Source organism: Andrena cerasifolii, chromosome 5, assembly GCF_050908995.1.
Source record: "Andrena cerasifolii isolate SP2316 chromosome 5, iyAndCera1_principal, whole genome shotgun sequence".
Lineage (NCBI taxonomy): Eukaryota > Metazoa > Arthropoda > Insecta > Hymenoptera > Andrenidae > Andrena > Andrena cerasifolii.
The window spans coordinates 9,664,281-9,683,680 of record NC_135122.1 but is presented as its reverse complement, the minus strand read 5'-3'; the positions used below and the strand labels follow the sequence as shown (position 1 = coordinate 9,683,680).

Here is a 19,400-nt window from a genome sequence, read left to right as displayed (position 1 = left end):
GATCTCTATCTATCGAATAAATTGAACCGCGACTCCCGTGCTAAAATTTCCGCCGCGAATGCCAGAAAGCAAAAGTGCGCATTAATCCGCGCGAGATCGACTCCCCCGTTCGCCGGCCATAATGTAAATCCTCCGCGATAGACGGCAGCGTAAAGTGCCCTAGCCTGGATCCCCTTAAGAGGGCACGGCGTACGTGTACGTAGAAATTGAAACGCGATCGAGTCACGAGCACGTGGTGCCGCGCGTGTAAACGTGACCGGTATGGCGGCGTATCTGTGGCAAAACGTTTTCGTGCGATTCGTGGGTGCGCGAGGTGCGTGCCGCGCAGCGCCGCGGAGAGCGAGGAACGGGGCGCGATCGTTCGTGTGTTGCGCCGATCATTGAACCGACTTTATAGCAATCGTACTGAATCAAAGTTGTCCGTGGTCAGGCACAGAGCCCGCCCGCTCCATCCACGATCCGCAGCGGAGGAGGCCTTCCGACGCGTAGCCGTGGGCCCTTCAGCTTTATTTGCCTCGGAGGCGCAAGAAACCGATCGAACGATCGACTGACATCTCGGCACGGGCAACATTTCACAAAACCGACCAACGGGCCACTCAATAACCCGCAGATGCTTATCTCGATAATGAATTAATGTAATCTGTCAGATGCGAGGCTGCGCCCGGGAGATTGAATTTTCACCGGCAAAGATAAACCGGCTTTATTAGCCGCGATAAAATCAGTCGATTTACTTTAATTCGCTAGTGTATCCCGATCGCTGGTCCGCTCTTGCAGCACCGGCCGGGGAGAAAGAGAAATGGTTTCTCTAGCGCGAAGATAAATCGCCGCGACTAGGGACGACTTTGCAAAGCGTTGCCTGAAAGTTTCGAGCTTGCTACCAGGCGATCGAAGCGCGCGCGTTGATATCCTTAGATATTCCGAATACTTCTCGCGGATTACATAATGCGCACGAGTTGTAACACACCTGTGTGCATATTATAATATATCAGGGGAACCAGTAATTATTCAAAGGACACGTGCGAGTCTACGGAGAAGAAAAATTGCTTTTCGCGGCGGCAGGTACATATTCGAAAAGCCCCGTGTTGCGATCTCTCTGCTCCACGCTTCGTTAATTGCCCTACTCGCCGGAGCGTGGACATTTTTCCCCGTGGGAATGCCAAGCGGGTCGCGTACGAATCGCGCGCGCGGGTCGGCTAGCTCACACCTGCTATTCCTGGGCGAGGACACGCGGTGCGCGTGCAGAGTACCTTCCCCGGGTTCTCGTGCCGATCGATCGCCGTGTATCAACGGGTCCATATATTACGCGAAACGTAGCCGACGCTCCGCGCCCCGGACGGACGAGGCGCAGCCCTGTACTTGATCATGAATGAACGCATCGCTCATTGCGCGCACAGCCCTGAAGGTAAAGCATAGCAATCAGCCGCGCGATGGAAGGCGTCAGGTGGCGAGAGATCGTAGATGGCAGGCTTGTCTTCGAACGGTCGTACGACCATTGCTTATTGCACGTTTCGTAATTGGTCGGACTTGAAAATCAATACACACCCCGGGCTATCGGTTCAGGATCACATTCGTGGTACATCGTCAAACTCCACTATGGCCAATTAGGTATAGCGTCGATACAGCGGAGGACCTCGAATGAGAATACTATTTAGATCCTCCTTAGGACGGTCGAGCTGTATGGTTGTCCGATGTTACACGACATAAACGGTAATTTGTAGACAATACATCGTTGGCTCGTTGGTAAAATTGATCAAGTTTCTTAATTATTTACCGGTGAATGCAAATGCGTGGTTTAATGTATTACCGTGAATCAGGTATAATTGAAAGCTATTGCAAGATACGCGAGTTTCTTCCTACATGGAGTTTGATTAATCTATTGTTAATTTAATAAAAAAATTATATACCAAGGTTTAGTAGCGATAAATTTTTATTTGGAATTTCAATACTTCGCAGTGATTAGTTTACCATGATAAACACGAGAAGCACTCTATGTTATAATATGGTGTTCGTATGAGTATTAATCGACTATTTTGTAGAATTCAACTGCTCATAAATTTGTCAACTATCACAGAATTACATTAGGCAAACGTTCACTATGTTCGACGTGGATTTTTCACGCGCAGGTATTTGAAATCTACGTACATATTTCCATTTTATGCTGCTGCAACAATAAATGTTGCAGCGATACTATACAGAATGGACACTGTGCAGCAGGGAGAGAAAACTGTTTTTATCTAAAATACGAAGGTGCGTTATATTTTACATGCGTCGATCTAGTTTGCGGAAGTAAAAGCATTTCCAGGGTACCACCGCGATTTGCTTGGGGCTCTGTAATTGCCATCGTAGGTGGTGGAACGGAAGACTGTACACTGAGGCCTCGTAAAGCTCGATTTGCTACGTAGCGTATAATTTAAACATTGCCTCACTTCTGCGGTATACCATGCCACCCGCACTCTGAACTTTCAGATCCCAACATAGGAATAAAAAGAATTAGGTTGGTGTAATGGCGATACATTGGTCAAAACTTAAATGATCACTTACTGCTAGTGACTTTTGCCGGTGCTCAAAGTAGATTACATTCTAAAAGTTCCACCCTTAGTATCATACTGTAACACCCGTGTTACACGAATTGAAAAAAATCGTGCGCGCCATTTTGCCAGAAGCCATTTGGGGGCTTTTTTCATGAATTTTAAAGCGTTACTTTACTATTGCCATATTACGTAAGGAGTGTCCTTAGAGCAGAAATACATACGTAGAAATTCTACCGTGATACACTGTCTCGTATTGTTGATTACAACTCTTAATTTCCCCAGGGCCGCTGAAAGCATCAGGTAGATGCTAATTTTTTCTCTCAATTATTCGGTTTTCCTTTTTTAATAAATTTAATGTCGAGCATAATAATGTATGTAACACTAGTGTAACATTCTGCAAAACCGAGCCTTAGCTTAGCATTATAATACTCAGGTACCTTTATGCATGGTGTAACGCAATCCATATTTTCTCATTTATATAAAAAATTGTTACACTAGAAATTTTTTGCTTATTTTTTAGACGCAGTGTGCACAAAAAGCACGGGTAAGAATTTTTCTGGGTAAAATAAAAAATCATGATACCGAGGGTTAAATGTACCGTATGAGGGGTAAGGGGAAAAGGCGAGGAATGTCCATTATTCGTGATTTTGCGATTTGTAGTATATATTGTTGGCGCAACTGGGACTACAGAACTGTCGAGACACAAAGGGTTGTAAAGTTCAAATACCCCCGTAAGACAACGTTAAATATTTGGTATAAGTTAGAAAGAGGAAATGTTCACTCTGCACTGCAACAGAATACGGAATGTCTCCACTGTGTGCCTACTTAAGCAAAAGCTTCAAGCTCCTGTCGTCGAGGTAAAGCAACAAATTATTTAAGAAGAAAATTATAAGAAAAAATTAAATTCATTGAAGCTTGCTTCTTTACTGGTGGACTAAAATATTAAAACTTAATTTTCTGGATAAAGCTGCTTTATAACGTTCCCTGTTTTTCCCCTCACCCTTAAAATATTATTCAAACCTGCATTTGCTTAATACCGTCCAAGCGAACAGGCATTTCAACAAAACTCCGCTCATCTTATATATTTCGCGGGTTAAATTATTTTGTTGAAAACTTTCGGCAAGGTGGAACTAAGTGAAAGTGTGAAATGAATACCACGGCGATACGGCGTTAAACTAAAAATTACCGGTGCAATTCTCATGGGCGTGTAAACATCCCGAATGATACTGGACTTACGAGTTTGTGCCTCGTTACCTTGAACGAGAAACGAGAACGATTCACCGACGCGCTTTAAACTTCCCGACGCGAGGTAGCTGTTAATGCTTAACGCATTCGTGAATCCCCGCAATTAGCAGCTCGTTACGGATAACGAAAGCATGGTTAATCCAACATTGCAACGAGTGCAGCGCTACATTCGCCGCGAGCAGCAATCGCGTAAGAGTAGGTATTCTTCGCAAGCCTTGTGGATTCCACTGGGGGGCAGCGGACGAAGATGCGGATAGCCGGCGTCCATCGAACAAGGCCGATGGCTCTTAAACATTTATTAAATCTCCCTTCGACGGCGATAGTTCGGTTACCTGTATCAGCCTTTATGCTTCCAAGCAAGATACAGGCATGCTTTTAAAGACGATTTCACATTTCGGGATACCTTTTATGCCTGATAAATTGTATCGCAGGCTGCCCGCTTATCTTTTACTCGCCTCTCACGTGGACGAAAATAATAACGCTTTACGAGCTTGTTATTATGCCGAGGGAAATGAGAAATTTGTCGAGACCGAGAGTGCATCAATACGAGCATTATTAATCGCAGAAATTTATGAACTTGAACGTTACGTTCCTTTGCATCGATAACCCATGCCTGAGATACCGTCCGGTCGCTTTTCTGTCTTGCTTCAGCAAAGCTGTATTGCATATGTAGGAAAGTAATTGTCTAATGGAAAGAAATTGTCCTGATAAAAATTGCATAACTAATACCAGCGTTACTGAATAAATTTAATGAGCCGTTTTTCACGATAAAAGGAAACACGATTTGACGTTGCTTCTTCCCGGGGCCGGCAACATATTTTCAATTTCCTGCAGAAGTCGATAAGAACTTGACCAATATTATTTTCCGCCAGATAACGCGTTTCATTTTCTGAAATTCGAGCGAGAGTCGATAAGAACTTGCCCGATATTATTGTCCCGTCAGATAAACAAGATTCGGGAATCATTTCACGGAACGACAGATTTAACGGCACACGTCTATAATACCTAATACATTCAGACAGACTTTTCCACTGTCCGCTAGCCTCGCTATCGGACGGTGCCTACTCGATTCATCCCGAAAACGTATCCGCGCGCGTCAGCTTTGCGTAACACAAAGGGGTAGCGACACGGTCGCAGCCTGATAAGCTGCCGGCCAAATTGATATTATCAATTTACCCATAAATCGCGAGACAATGACTCGCGCTCGGCCTTGTTTCACCATCGGCCGCGTACCTATGTTACGAGACAGAAGGAGATCGGGCCGATGGCCTGTAATCGGTAGCCAGACAGGCGAACCCGTCAGGGAACCAGACGAGAATGCATGAAACTGAATTTATCTCGGGGCCCGGTTTCCAGGCTGTTTTACTCCATCTCTACCGCGGGGGAGGGAGGCGGAGGGGGGAGGGGTGGCGGTGAGGGGGCAAGGCTCGCGTCGTTTCACCGCCAGTAAGTGAGCACGATTAACAAATTGTGAGAAAAAGTAACCCCGAGGACGCGGCAAAAATCGACGGTGGATGACGTACTGGCGACATGTGTACGCTACGCCTGGCGTACCTTGTCAACTGGATGCACCTCGGCTACCGCCTACCACGCTCTGCCTGTCACGTCTTGAGTAATTTCATGTGAAACAACGAAAAAGTCGTCATCGACCGGGCAGAGAGCCGGGGAGAGGCTGGAGAGTAAGCTGGACAGTCTGTCTGGCTTTACGAACCACGCGCGCTTAATGGTGTCTCTCCTTGCACGCGGAATTGCGTGCGAACGAGGAACGAGGATTTCCATCGCCTATCGATGGCGTTCCTCCCGATCGGCCGCCATTTCACTTCACCCTGTAAAGATATCAGCTCCTCGCAAGCGTGGTTTGCGTTTGGTTTAATGTTACTTGCTGGGTGTCGGAGCGTATTCGAATTGAAGAGAAGGAAGTAGGGGAGAGATGTTTAAATCAGATAGTACCACCTGCCTGTCTTGCTGAATACACAGGGTGATTTGTCTAACTTGATTTGAAATTAGTCGTGAAGCGTTTTTCTTCTTTGTGGAAGAATTGTTTTAATTAAATATAACATGGTACGGAGGTAGGGGCTGCCATTCGTGAAATTACTGATGTAGGAATAAAGAGCATTAAAACAACCCTGGACATTTGCACTTGAAACCCGGACAGTTTGAACTGTTTCTTATATTAGGTACGATGTCCCAAGACAAAAACTTCTGTAAATTATAGACTGTAACCGCAATGAAGAAATGAAGATAAAATATTTATGACTTTTTGAGCGAGCTGCGTCGAAAAACACGGATCACTACAGAAAATCCCCCTCGACGTCCCTGGGCGCCCTAAAAACAGGACAAATCCGGGGAAACGCGGACGGATGGTAGCCGTATGCGGAGGAGACGTATGATGATTATTTATGTGTGTCTATTTTATTGAGACTGCGGTGGTCATCCTTGATTTCTTGAATGGAGTACTGAATATTTCTCTGCGGAATTTTGGGGACATATCGGATACTGAGTAGAAAAGAATTCGAAGGGTAAGGGGAAAACAGCTTTATCGAGAAAATTAGGTTTTAATACTTTAGTCTAAGTAAAGAAACAGGGCTCAATGAACTTAACTTTCTTATATAATTTTCTTCTTAAATAAAATCTTGTTTTATCTTGACGACAGAAGCTTATGCTTAGGCAAATTGTAAGGACATTCCGTATTTCGTTACAGGGTAGAATGGACATTTCCTATTTTTAACCAGTATACCAAATCTTTAGCGTTATCTTACGGGGGTATTTGAATTTTATAACCCTTTGTGATTCGTCAGACGGATAGTCCCAGGTGCCACCAACAAAATATGCTATAAATCGCAAAATCACGAAAAATGGACATCCCCTGTGTTTTCCTCTTACCCTTCATTTAAGGTATACCTACGGAGCCGAACTGAATGGATATTTATCCATCTGTTTATGTAAAATATTGTCATTTGTCACTTCTATTAGAAAATCTACCTTGCCAAACCCGTTTATTAACATGATACCTACTAGAACGGTGGTTACCTTGTGTATTACGCACAACAAGCATGTCAGATATTACAGACATGTTTCCCTAATCGATGGACTGGACGTGGTGGAGAAATTTCGAAGCCAGCTGGTTCTCCAGAATTAACATCGCTTAATTACTTTCAGGAAAACTAAACAAGTCGTATCTACTAAGAATCAGCAGGGCGCACAGGAGAATCTACCATTACAGTACCTGATACTCTAACTCGAGAGATACTCTGACACGTATTTTTTTCATTCGTGCAGCAATTACGCATTTGCATTGATCGCAATGGAGAATGCATCGAATGTTACTTAAAATACGTAACATTATAATTAATTGTAAGTAACATAAATAATTGTTTGTTACTCAGCGTTGGATACTTAAATTTCCAATTGAAATATGGATGTTCTATTTGAACAACCAAAGCGAGCCTGCATACCTCGATAAAAACAGCGCGATACAAAATAACTGGTAGTTTTGCAATAAAAACTGAACACAGAGGTGATCATAATGTTTCATTATACCCAGTGTCGCTCAACAGTCTGGGCGCTGGCATAATATTTTCATTTCACGGTGGAATGCCCGTCTGTCCCATATAATATGTCCAGTGAACCCTGATGAACCCGACACCACAATCAAGTGCGTCTTCGAGTCATCCTTAGACCCCTCCTATTTTTATTGCTGCCACAATGAGACACAAAAGGAAGATGCAAAAATTTCGTAATTCCTCGGTGGTTTAAATCGTCCACTTACAACGTCCGAACGTTACAAACATTCTGTAAGGAATGAAGCGATAAGTATCTGGCTGATGACACGACTGAAATTGTACGAAATAGTTTTTGGTCATTTCGCGTGATTTTTCTGTGGAAGTGAAGGGGTCGTTGCAAGGACAAATTGCGATTGGTGCAATTTCGAATGGTTTTCTCTCGCGACCCTGTTTCGCCGATTGGAATGTAGCGTATAATTTAAGTTGGTGAAATTGCTTTATTACTTTCACCCTTAATTCGCCAACTTTTGTTATGACACTTTTTCGCGAGCACAAATGTTACAAATAACGAAATCAGGACGCGCGTGTAGCTGGAAAACACACAATGAAAATAAAAAAAAAAAAACAATTGAATACGGTGCCTGCAATGGCTATTGCGATTCCTAAGTAGAAGAGAGTTGAAAGTAGAAATCCAAATTCCTTCGCATAAAACGTAAGTAGCAGGATTTCAGACAGTATAAAATTGAAGACTTTGCTGGAAAAAGGCTCCATAATTTGCTGAATTTGAGTTATAGGTAGCATTGAATGTAAAATAAAAAATGAAGCGTGGGTTAACCGAGGGTAAAAATCGTTCTCTAGTTTCTGGTGCAGATAACGATGATCAAGCAGATGAACTTTGAGACTCTTCCGTGATTTAGTAAGCATACCTCACTATAATTCTTCTGAAATTGTGTATTTAGAATAACAATGGTGTTTAATGCTTTATTTACTCGAGATAAGTAGATTTTTATACAATTTGGTGCAAAAAGGGAACAGCTCCAAACTTTGAAACTTCACCCTGCCATAGAGAACAGATATTTTTGCTTATTAATAGTGCTAAATGCTGTATTATTATATAGCTTATAAGTGGGTAAAATACTTTGAACATATGTCAGCAAATATTATGTTAACGTCGTTTCTATTAATTTTCTAAAATATAATACATTTAGAGCCCCTTCTCCCCCTCTTGCTGCAAAGTCTTCAATATATTGCAAGATTAATTCGGCATTTAAATTATTTAAATTCTGTAAAGTCTAACCGACCCGATCTGGAATATCTTGCGACGACAAACGAGTCCTCGAGTGTAGCACGCCGTCGCTCGCGCAAACAGTAAGGTAGCAAATTGTAAGCTACGAATGATCGTATATTTGTCGCCCGATACCAGTCGTTTCACGGCGGCCCTAAGATGCCTGACAAAGGAATAGAAGGTTTGCCCGGGCACTGTTTGACTCCTCCTTCGCCGGTTTCACTCCACCTCCGCGTACGATCACTTTCGGCTGGTAATGCCATCAGGAGCAGTGAACTTCTCTCCTTGCCCTGTCGCGAATCAGCGAAACCCGTGCACACGCGTGCGCCCAGGAAGATGACGAGGCCCCGTCGACGTGAACGTCGTCGTCGTCGTCGTCGCCGCCGCTCGCCTTCGGGATCCTTCGTCTTCGTCACCTTCGGTACGAGACGAAAACGTATGAGACCACCTCCGGGGCGCACGAGTGTTTGATAAACCGGTTAAGGCCCATCCCCGGATCTGTTTGCCTTTGGCTTTTGTAACTTTACTAGTGTTGTGACTCGACTCCGGGCCAACACGAAAAAAGGGTCCGCGATGGTACCCCGAGCAAACAGTCCGTGTGTGTCCCGGATCAACACGGCGCACGCCTCTATCGGCGGCCGTAGCCTGCTAGCCGAGGAGGAACACGCGGACGTGGAGGACGAGGCGGACTCGACTCTCCACGATCTGTTAGCTCATAATCGAGGAAACCGCCTCACGTTTCACTCGCCCCTTTCGGCTCCGACTCGTCCGTCCCGCTCTGTGAAATCATTGTGTCCAAAAAACTGGAGAGATTTGTTTGGATAACGCCGCAGAGAATGGGATACAAGATAATTACGAAGTACAAAAGAGCAGAGACTTGAGGGTCCTTCGATGTGAACTCAACTCGATCAGGGCATCGAGTAATAGGGGGAATAATGGGTAACGTGAAACGCAAAAAAAAAATGGCGATACTTTATTCTGTAGAGAATTAGGAATGAAAACAAGTGAACGATTTCTGTATGATTGTGGATTTGTGTAGAGGGGTTGGTAATTGCGCAGTATTCGCGCGAGAATTCAACTGAAACGGAGTAGGATATTATCGAAATATTTTGTTTGAGCGAGGCGCGAAAAGTGTATTTAAATGAGAATTCTATAAGGAAATCGTGTACGAACGATTCCTTTATGTATTTATGCAGCAGATTACATAAATTTATACACCGTTGGTAAACAAATTTTACACGAACTCGTGTCCAGAAATGTTTCGTTAATAAGTTAAGTATCAGATGTCGACGGTGTAATAGCAGAACTATTGTTACCGTTTTAATAATTCTTAGATGCCTTGCTGAATCGAGCGGCTTAAATTATCGTCTATACATAACACTGCCATTAACCCCTCCGCTCGTTAACGCGATGCTGAAGTATGGTGGAAAATATATTTCCTATAGTTTAAACGAGATACACCTACAAAAAGTTTGAAAGAAAATACATTTTACACGCGTTTGTACGTCTTCCCATATTTCTAATAAAACTTGCTCGTGTCGTGTAAGAGATAAAGGGTTAAGGTACTTCCTATTCTGCGGGTTTGTAAATAAGTATTAAACAATGGATAGATTTATTCAAAACAAGCAACTTAAATTTTCCACTTCTATCGGAATTTTATTAAATATTTACCCACATCGTGAAATTACTGTAAATTTACAGATACTCCTAAAGCAGACATCAAGTGGTGCTAAATCTGCTGATTTGCAATGACAAACAATTAGTAATCTGCTATCTATCCTGCGCTAAGAAAATTGTTTATTGAGAAGATTATACATGTTTCTTCCAAAATGGAAGCGGAGCACACTGCCTACTTATATTTCATATTTTTCCTGAGACAGCGAATCGTCTGTAGAATTATTAAAACGATAGCATGAATTTTGTGAACTGACTGTGCAAAGACTTAAGTTTCTCAGGTTTACTCGAATCCCACAGAGCACTGTATAAATTTGGCCGCATACTTTCCGAGCATCCTGTATAATTAACCAATCACGTATAACGAGGTGCGCAATGTATAACGGTTAAGGTAATCGGCATAAAGTAACGAGGCCAAGAATTTTAAGAAATTTTCGCGACGGGTTACAGCAAGGGCGGCTATGATAGTCTGCAATGATTAACATCGCTCGGAGTTACGAATTCTTCAACTGCCACGGCGATCCCGGCGAATTTAAGAAGGGTTAGAAGGATAGCTGGCCGGCGAAATTTAAGATCCCTTATCGTTTTACTAAAATTTTTCACTCGGATTTATTTTAGACACCGGGGACCAGTTTCTCGTGGCTCGTTTCTCCCGGTAGTTAATTTATGTTTTCCAAGGCGATTTATATGTCGGATTGAATTCCGACTCTGGAATAATTACACGATTGGTTCTATCCAGGCACGATGGCAATCTGCAGTCGTGTAATTACAACGCTCTTTTTTCTCCGATTTCGAAACGAAATATTCGACCAGCTTTTAATACAGTCTTCTTTGATTCACGCAATCGTAACATAAACTGTTATGGCACGTTCGAGGCGCATAGAGCGATAATGAAACGAAAGGAATGATCGGAATAACGCGGAGAGGACGATATCTTCCTTCCAGGCCATCATTCACGAAGCCAAATAAACACAGGGGGAGCTAAGCTCGCGCCGATGATTTTTGTCTTCAACGCTTAGTCACTCGTTTACGAATTTCCCCTGCAAAGGTTTCTCGATGATCGATCACATATCAGTACTAGTCGGTACAATGAAACTGTTGTCACATGGGGTCGCAGTGAAACAACAAATCTATTCGTTATCTTCCCTTGAGCTGCATGCACGAAAAACATAGACACCCTGTTAACGCTAAGGAATAATAAATTTCGCATTACTTTGGGCGCTAATCTCGAAATTATTATTAAAGGAAACAAACAGCAGTAGTTGAGCCCTATCAACGCGATATTTCCTTTGTAGCTACGTCGCGATCTTAATCTCATCAATTCTGACGGAATGTTTGTTCGGAAGGAACGTTTATGTATTGGTAATCGTTCTAAGTAGAATTTTGTGTATGTTAAAATTGTGCTGCGTGTATTATACGATAAAGCGATTATTCCAGACCTAACACAGATTCAACTGACGCACGGTATTTGAACATTTACTCGTGCATGCGTAATAAAAAATAAAACCAAGCGCGCTACATGAATTTAAGGGGGGAATGAGACGTAAGTAGAAACTTTCTGCCTGTTTGCGATCTGGTTAACAAGCATTGCTCTCGTTGACCAGGTAGGAAGAGTTGCATATCTCTAGGGAATTTCGCAAAGAGACAATTAAACTTTCCTCCGCCATTAGCTGGCCAGCTGCGCCGTGATTACAGCACGTAAGATAATGCCGTATGATAATAGATTAATTCAGAGGCTATACGCGACGACTGCGATTAGTCAACACGGTTATCGTATAATTATGATCTAGGAAGTCCAGACGTCCTCGCTTAGCGATCAAAGGCTACTTCGTCTGCGACGGCGTAAACGAGAAACTATAACAGACGGGGCGAAATTCGTAGTTGATGACGAAAACAGGAAAAACGCGATTGTACTAGAGGCGAGAGTAATGTTGCTGACAAGCATGTATGAATTTACATAAATAGCTATTTTATCTTGCCAAGGAGCTCGTTATAACATAACGCACGTACTACGTTATTGTTTCAAATGATTTCAGACGTACTTAACGATTAATTAACACGGGCTGCTCCTAATTTGTATAAATACAAAAAGATCGTAATATAAAAAGAAAAAACATTAACTAAGCTAAGGCTTCTCTATTTCTTAATAAACGTTACGGTTTCTATATTCTCGACGCGTTCGAGGTCTGGTTTTTAAAGGGGTGGGAGGGGAGAGTATGTGTGTGTGTGGGGGGGAGGGGGGCGGGGATAATTTGTAGGATCGCACGAAACGCAAATAGAGAGAAACATCGCGGGGAATCCTCACGTGTCGCAGGATCATTATGTGCATTACAGCAAAACTTGCTGTTAGATGCACGTTGTCGTTAGTTCTTTCCTGTAACCGATTCCACGAAATGCCCGTGACAGAAATAAACCGCGATCCCCAGTGCAGGTGAAGCGATACAAGCGGATGCGAGGCGATCCAGTGCCCGGGAATCGATAGAGCTGATAATAAAATGAATTACTCAGCGGCCTTATCGAATTTAATCGTGAATTAATGCACGCGCAACGGGCTCGCCCGCTCGGCTCGCAGTCGGTCTCGCGTTTCGCCGGGGACGAGAGGCGGCCAGCGTTTTCCTTAAAGATACGAAAGTGGTAAGAGCTAGAGGAGAAAGTGGGTAGAATTTAAACAATGTACACACACCGCCTTAGTGTGGCGAGGGCGAACGCTCCGGCCACCAGCAGCTCGAAGATCATCTCTTCCTCGGCCTCCTGCAGGAGAGTCTTCGGCTTCTCCCGTCGATACCTCTTGCTCGCATCCACTCACGCACTTCCGGTCCCCGCCGCGGCTCGGTGCTTTTCCCCCCCGGGGAACTGCAGTGTCCAACGAGATGGTGGCGATCGCGGATACGCGAGAACTTGCTGGCCGGCAGACGGGACGAGACGACATACGAAAACGCGTCAGATCGATGTCAGCGTGACGTAACAGCGCACCAGAAATCTCCACATCGCGCGATCGTGTACGCGAGGGCCACGTGCGACCGTGGCAGATCGAGAGCACCTCGGCGTGCCCCAACTGCGGCGAGAGCGGTTCCAGCGACGAGTTCGCGGTGAGGAGCGTTAGTTGACATCCGAAAGAGCAGCGTGCCCCCCTGTCACGATCCCTTCGGCTTGCGCGCAGACTTCCGAGCGGGAGAACCGGCGCGGTTGACCATTCGGCTTGCCGATCTCGTGGTGACTGAGTGGGTCCTCGGTTGCGGCTCCCAGTTACTCAGTCGGGCTCACGAACTCACTACTCACCTCGTCCTCTCGCTGTTGTACGCTCGCTCACCGGCACACGGTCCCACCTCCTCCCCTCCCGCCACCACCACCTCCTACGACACACCACCTCCTCCCTCCCAGCTCCACTCTACTCCTTCGGCTACCTCTCAGCCCTCCCTGCCCTCCCACCTTACGTGCACGCCACCCTCGCTGATCCTTGCCGCTCGCCGCGTGGGAGATAGATGCGCGTCTTGACCCCCCTCCTGAACCGCGATGATTTCATTATACGTATTATTAAGCACCGCGGCGGGTGCGCCGTTTCGCCGACTTAAGGGTTGCTGGGTACGTACCGTTTCGATCCACGAGCGCGAAGCGACGCGAGCCGACTGAGATGCACTTTGACGAACCACGCGGAATCGATTGCCAGCGGGGCTTCTTTCGAAGAGGACCCTTTTGGAATCTTTGCGCAAGATTCGAATGGCGAAGTTGGTTTTCTGAACGAGGGAATGAAAGTGCCTGGGATGGGTTTGTTGTTGCGAGGAAGGGATCACATCTCTACTGATTGCGCTACCATGGCGATGAAATTTGATACGAGAGGATAACGCTGTTTAATCACACGCTTATAAACTTCTCTCGCAATGTTCAGGCCTTGCAAACCCTGTGCGTAAGTAATCAAGATCTGCGGGAGTTTAAAGTAGTTTGCAGGCAAGTACTGCTGTTCCAATTTAATGTTCCACCATCGATGACTAACAAGTGATAACGCATTGTGAATCTGTTGATGAAATTTCGGAGAATCGGTTTACAATGTTTGTAGATTTTAATCTTCAGCCATGCTTGACTCATCGTTGGATATCCGTACCAAAATTAAAGTCACAATAATGTCTGTTAAAAGATTCCAGACGAGTCCTCCCGCTTTATCAAACTCACCGACACTTTAATTAGCGATCCTAACAGTGGCGACGCGATATTCGAAACGTATTTCGTCATTTTACAAACGTGATAGCGCAGCATTACCTTTCGAACGATATAAAAACAAACACTAATCTCCGTGCGCCACGCATTTGGTGAAAATTATTAATATAAGCGTGCAAAAGTTTGCAAACAATAACCGCTCTCTAGATAGCAAGTCGCGACATGTGAGCTTCGATATTTTCATTGTGCTTGGGAGAGCCGATACGCTGTCGCGTACGTCACTGATAAGATATTACGTCTCCGATTAGATGTGTCGCTCGTGTCGCGCACCTCGATCGAGTGGTTGCGAGAGGCCAGCCGCTATACGCGCCCCGATCGTCGTTGATATCGTGTTCCGCGAGTCTGGGTAAAGCGGCTGTGTTACTTTGAAGGAGGCTCGCAAGGTGCTTCTATATGCATCAGTCGCGTTCCTCGAGGAATCACGGGCCGGTCCCATTAGCGGGTGCAAATTATTCGAATATTATGCGCTGCAAATTAGAAGGCACCGCCGAGATGGCCCGCTGCAAGCCTCGGCGATGGTGCCGCTCGCCCGGGGATTTTAATTTAACGATGTGCGCGCGCTGTTTTAACATTAGGCCCCGGGACACGTGGAGCTCTTGAGAGGATTCATCTACAAGGGGATCGAATTACCGCGTCAATTATGGTGTCACGTCGTTAATTAACCGGTAGTCCAACCTAACAGCCTGCCGCGGACCATTCTTTCGAAAAGCCAGCCATTTGGCACGTGAATCTTCTCGTTAGCATTCGCTGGGATTACCTTCGCTCTGACAAATTTTATGGACACTGTTTACTTGAGAAATTCGCGAACTTTTTGGAGAAAAGGGGTCACGCGCGTCGATAGAACACTCGCGCCGTATTATAGGCACTGATTATTGAGGAGTAAATTATTCTTTTAGTTTCTGGTGAGATTTTTATAATGTGCATGTTATTGTCAAGTAGTGCTTGGAAATATTAGTTGGGGTTCTGCGTAAGTTCTGTTTGCCATTATGTTTGTATTATGGGTCCGTGCTGGTGAGTTACTATCAATGCTGATTTATATTGTCAACCACTCGAAAGACTGCGGTAAGAATTGCAAAAATCGGGTAATTAGGTGACCACCCCTTGCGAATCGAAAGGGATGTGAAGTACTTGGCAACGCGAGGTCACACGTGGCAATTGCAACGCGAAACAACTGGGCCTAGTTATGCGGAAAGCTACCAACCCTCGATGATCTGAATTTGAGTAAATTTAGTTTGAAGATTTTAATTTTTGAAGAAAAGTCGCTTTATTTCTATGGAGCATATTTTATTTCTCGTTATTGTTTTACAAAGTTTTTTAATGGGGTATTTAATAGTGGGTAATATAATTAATATTATTTTAAACTTTCTGCAGCTATTGCCTTTGAAGCAAATATACAATAATTGTATAATGTAAGGATTGTTATACGGGTTGGTAATTTTTGCAAAGTAAAGATCAGAAAATTATGGGATTTATACTGCGTTTAACTAATTTTTTGCCATTTTGAGGGCTGGTAAATTTCTGCATAACTAGGCCCACCTGAACTTATACTCCATCTTATTCCCCGGATCTGACCCCACCAGACTTTCAACTTTTTCGATCACTACGAAACAGTTTAGCCGGGAAAAACTTCAATATTTTCGAGGCTCAGAAAAGAACAGCAAGTTCTTTTATTAAAGATAAATCCGAAGATTTTTGTACAGGAGGCATAACACAACTGCCATTTATTGCTTACGTATGAAAGTAGTGACTTAATTGATTTATCAACTGAAAATTTTAACTATACAGAGGTTTTTGAACTACGTAACTTATCTTTTACACCGATTGGCTTCTGAGTCTTGCACATGTCTCTGCATACCTACTTCGCTGTACAAAGCACTTGTTTACGATTTATTGTCAACTCCCTGCACTCCTCGCATTTCGCAAAGTTGCATCGGCATTGTCCAACCAGTTTTCCAATGGAAATCAATGGCGTCGGGGAACTTGTAGCAGGGGTTTCCCCGCGTTTTATCGTTTCTGTTCTTACGTCCTCGTTACGTAACGAGGCAAAGGCGCAGGCTTTTTCCAAACAATTGGCGTGCTTCGGTAGGAAACGATGGAAAAAATGGAAAATTCTCGTTACGCAAGGCTAACTCCTGAAATCGGTCGATTTCCCAGCACGGTTGTTGTTTCCGACCAGTGTCGATGCAGGTGTCAAGTTTTTGCTAGTCATTAGAACGGAAATACGTGGCACCGTTGCACGACTTATTTCTCGCTTTGCTGCGGACACGTTTCTTCCACCATTCTTTCGACAGCTTCGGCAGAGACGCACAAGATCGCACGATAACTGAAGAATTCTATCAAAATATGGTTGTAACCACCTTAACCTAAGTATTTTGAGAAAATAAAATGTAGATTTATGGGGAGATTTAACTGTTGTTAGAAAACACACGAATGAAATAAATATGTGTAAAAAAGAGGACGTAGATATACATTGAAACTTAATCCTAATTTTTTTACATCCACATATTCTGCTGGCTGAAAGCGGAAGAAGTCCAGAAGGAACCATACGTCGCAAACGTATCGTTTTCTTAAAAAACGTGAAATATGGTTCATGAAATACATGGATCACTTGATCCATGCCAAAACCTTCCTTCAGACTTCCTCCCCTTTCAGCGAGCAGCATATATCAAAGTGAAAAAATTAACATTACTTTTTCAATGGTATAAAGAATTTTGCAGCAAAGTTTACGAATCCCCTAAATTCACACCTGAAAGCATTGAGCATCACCTTTCTAACACCCCGTGCATTCAAAGAAGAGATGCTTCTCCAAACTCTCTTCGTAAAGTAACTTTTAACGAATCGAATGCCTTAGTTAACGATGCAGCCACTTAACCACGCGCCTGTCTAATAATTTTAAATACCCCGCGTGTTTTCGAAAGCTTTGCTTCGTGCCAAATGGAATGTTTCCCCAAAATTCTGCCCTTTCGCGCGGTCTATCGCATCGCGCGCTTTCCGATTGTCATGCAAATGTACGTATCCCCATCCGTACATAGCGATCGGTGACAATCGTATTCCGTTTCGGAGCACTATCGCGTGGTTGTGTGCATCAACCTGTTCCAAGATAAAGTCGATACCCGACAAGTAGCGATTGGGGTTGGACAAGCGCCGCGCGGAGATGATTCACGCTTGATAACTTTCCGTCACGTAAGTTTGTCCGCTCGTCGAGGAATTCGTGCCATCCGAAAGGCGGGCAATTCCTTCCCGCTTCTTATCAAACCATCTTTTCGCGGCGCGCGCGAGAGCCTGGATTCCAGCGTAATAGCGCGATTTCGACAAAATAAAATCGGTATAAAATCGAGGGACTCGAGCCGAAGAGAAAACGACTCCGGGATAGACAACGGGAATTAAACTCGGCAGCGATCCTCCCCTCGCAAAATCACTGTTCGAGTCGGACCGATTGCACGACCGCTGCATTCTTCGGTGTGTCGTAGAAAAAGCGTACAAAAAGGAGGATAAAGGCCAGGCGGCTTCTGCCAGCCACTCTGAATGACGTTCGGAACTGCCCGCAAGGAGCCGTGGCACGAGCGATTTGCCACGGCCGAGTTCGCGCCTCCCCGGCGGCGCGGAGAGGCTTGAAATCCATTAGTTCCGTGAACGATAAAGATCGGGGGGGGGCACGGGGATACACCACCCACCCCCGGGGGAACCGCGATCGCCGATGAAAAGGAGAGTCGCGGCTCCTTCGGCGCTGCCCCGCGGAGCTCGTCCGCGACGATCGGTTGACAGGGAATTACACGCGCGAAGACGCCACCGCGGCTGGGGAATTTATGTCCGCGTGAAAGTAAAAATAGCCGAGTATGCGATTATGCTAAAATCGATGGAACTGGCATGCCTTGAACTGGAATATCTTCTTTCGCCGATCATCGCGCTCGTCTCAATCGAGCTGGAACAGACACCGATAGCCCGCGGTCGCGGGATCTCTCGCCGCTGGATTTATTTAAACGAAAGGGCTCCGCCGGCGGAAGCTGACGGCGCTCTCCCTTCGCGCGCTACGGCGCCGGGCTTTACGCGTGCCGATCGATTCCTGCCGTGGCACATCGGCTATTTTAAACGTAGCCACGCGAGTCGCGGCCGCCGGTAGACGCGCCGCGCCGCTTCCTAGAACGTTCGTATGAAACCGAGTCTGGTTATGAGTCATTCTCTCTCACCTATTCGCATTCTCCGTACTCGATGTTAATCCACCTTGTCGACGGGTTCGTACTTCTCGATTTCCACGAGTCTCGTAGGACGTCGCGCACCCACACGGACAACGGCGCAATGCACAGCCGCGCGAGAAACGGGCGCGAGCGCGGACACGAAGGGGGTCACTCGAACGATTCAGTGCCGGTGATCAGCGCACGCTCTGTAAGGACACTCGCGCCGTATAGGATTAATGAATGACTAGACAGGAGTGGAACTATGAATGAACACCGCATAGCACTAGAGTACTATATAAGCGTGCACGTTGTGGGCGTCCTCCGCTCTCGGCCAATAAGATTCCCCCCCGGTGACTTGCACGCGGTTTAACGCGATTTCGTCTTGACGCCGGGGTTTTTCGCGGAAATCCGCCGTAACGGCTGCCGATCGCGAAGACGACCCACGGGCGCGGGAGTAATCGCGCACGCCTGCCGATACCCATTGGTCACTTCCGTTTTATCGGGTGCACGTTTTATGCCGACGCCTGGTGACTTGTCTGCACGCTTTTCGCCCGCGCGGTGACTCAGACAATTGGAAATACCTTGCGGATTAATTGGCACGCGTTCGCTGATAGGTGTCGCGTGTGCGCGGCCGCGAGAAGGAGACTGTTAATGTTAAGCCACTGCTGGGTGGAAATCGACTTGCGAAATGGAAAGCGCGTGATCTTTTCTTCTTCTTCTTCTTCTTCTTCTTTTTTTATCTGTAATTGCACAACCGGCGATAGACATTCGTACG

At 45.3% G+C, this 19,400-nt stretch overlaps 1 protein-coding gene across 3 annotated transcripts in view; it reads right to left on the bottom strand.

Moving 5' to 3' along the window:
* LOC143369350 (uncharacterized) overlaps positions 1 to 18,863 on the bottom strand; it is a 33,243-nt gene extending 14,380 nt beyond the window's left edge. For 2 of the 3 annotated variants that reach the window (XM_076813173.1, XM_076813174.1), the window contains exon 1: positions 12,920 to 13,501. In XM_076813173.1, the coding sequence (XP_076669288.1) occupies positions 12,920 to 12,974 (55 nt within the window). In that variant the 5' untranslated portion in view covers positions 12,975 to 13,501. Of the gene's footprint in view, positions 1 to 12,919; positions 13,502 to 18,637 lie in introns of those variants that run through there. The other variant, XM_076813175.1, reaches the window with a different exon arrangement.
* Between the last annotated feature and the right edge of the window lie 537 nt (positions 18,864 to 19,400).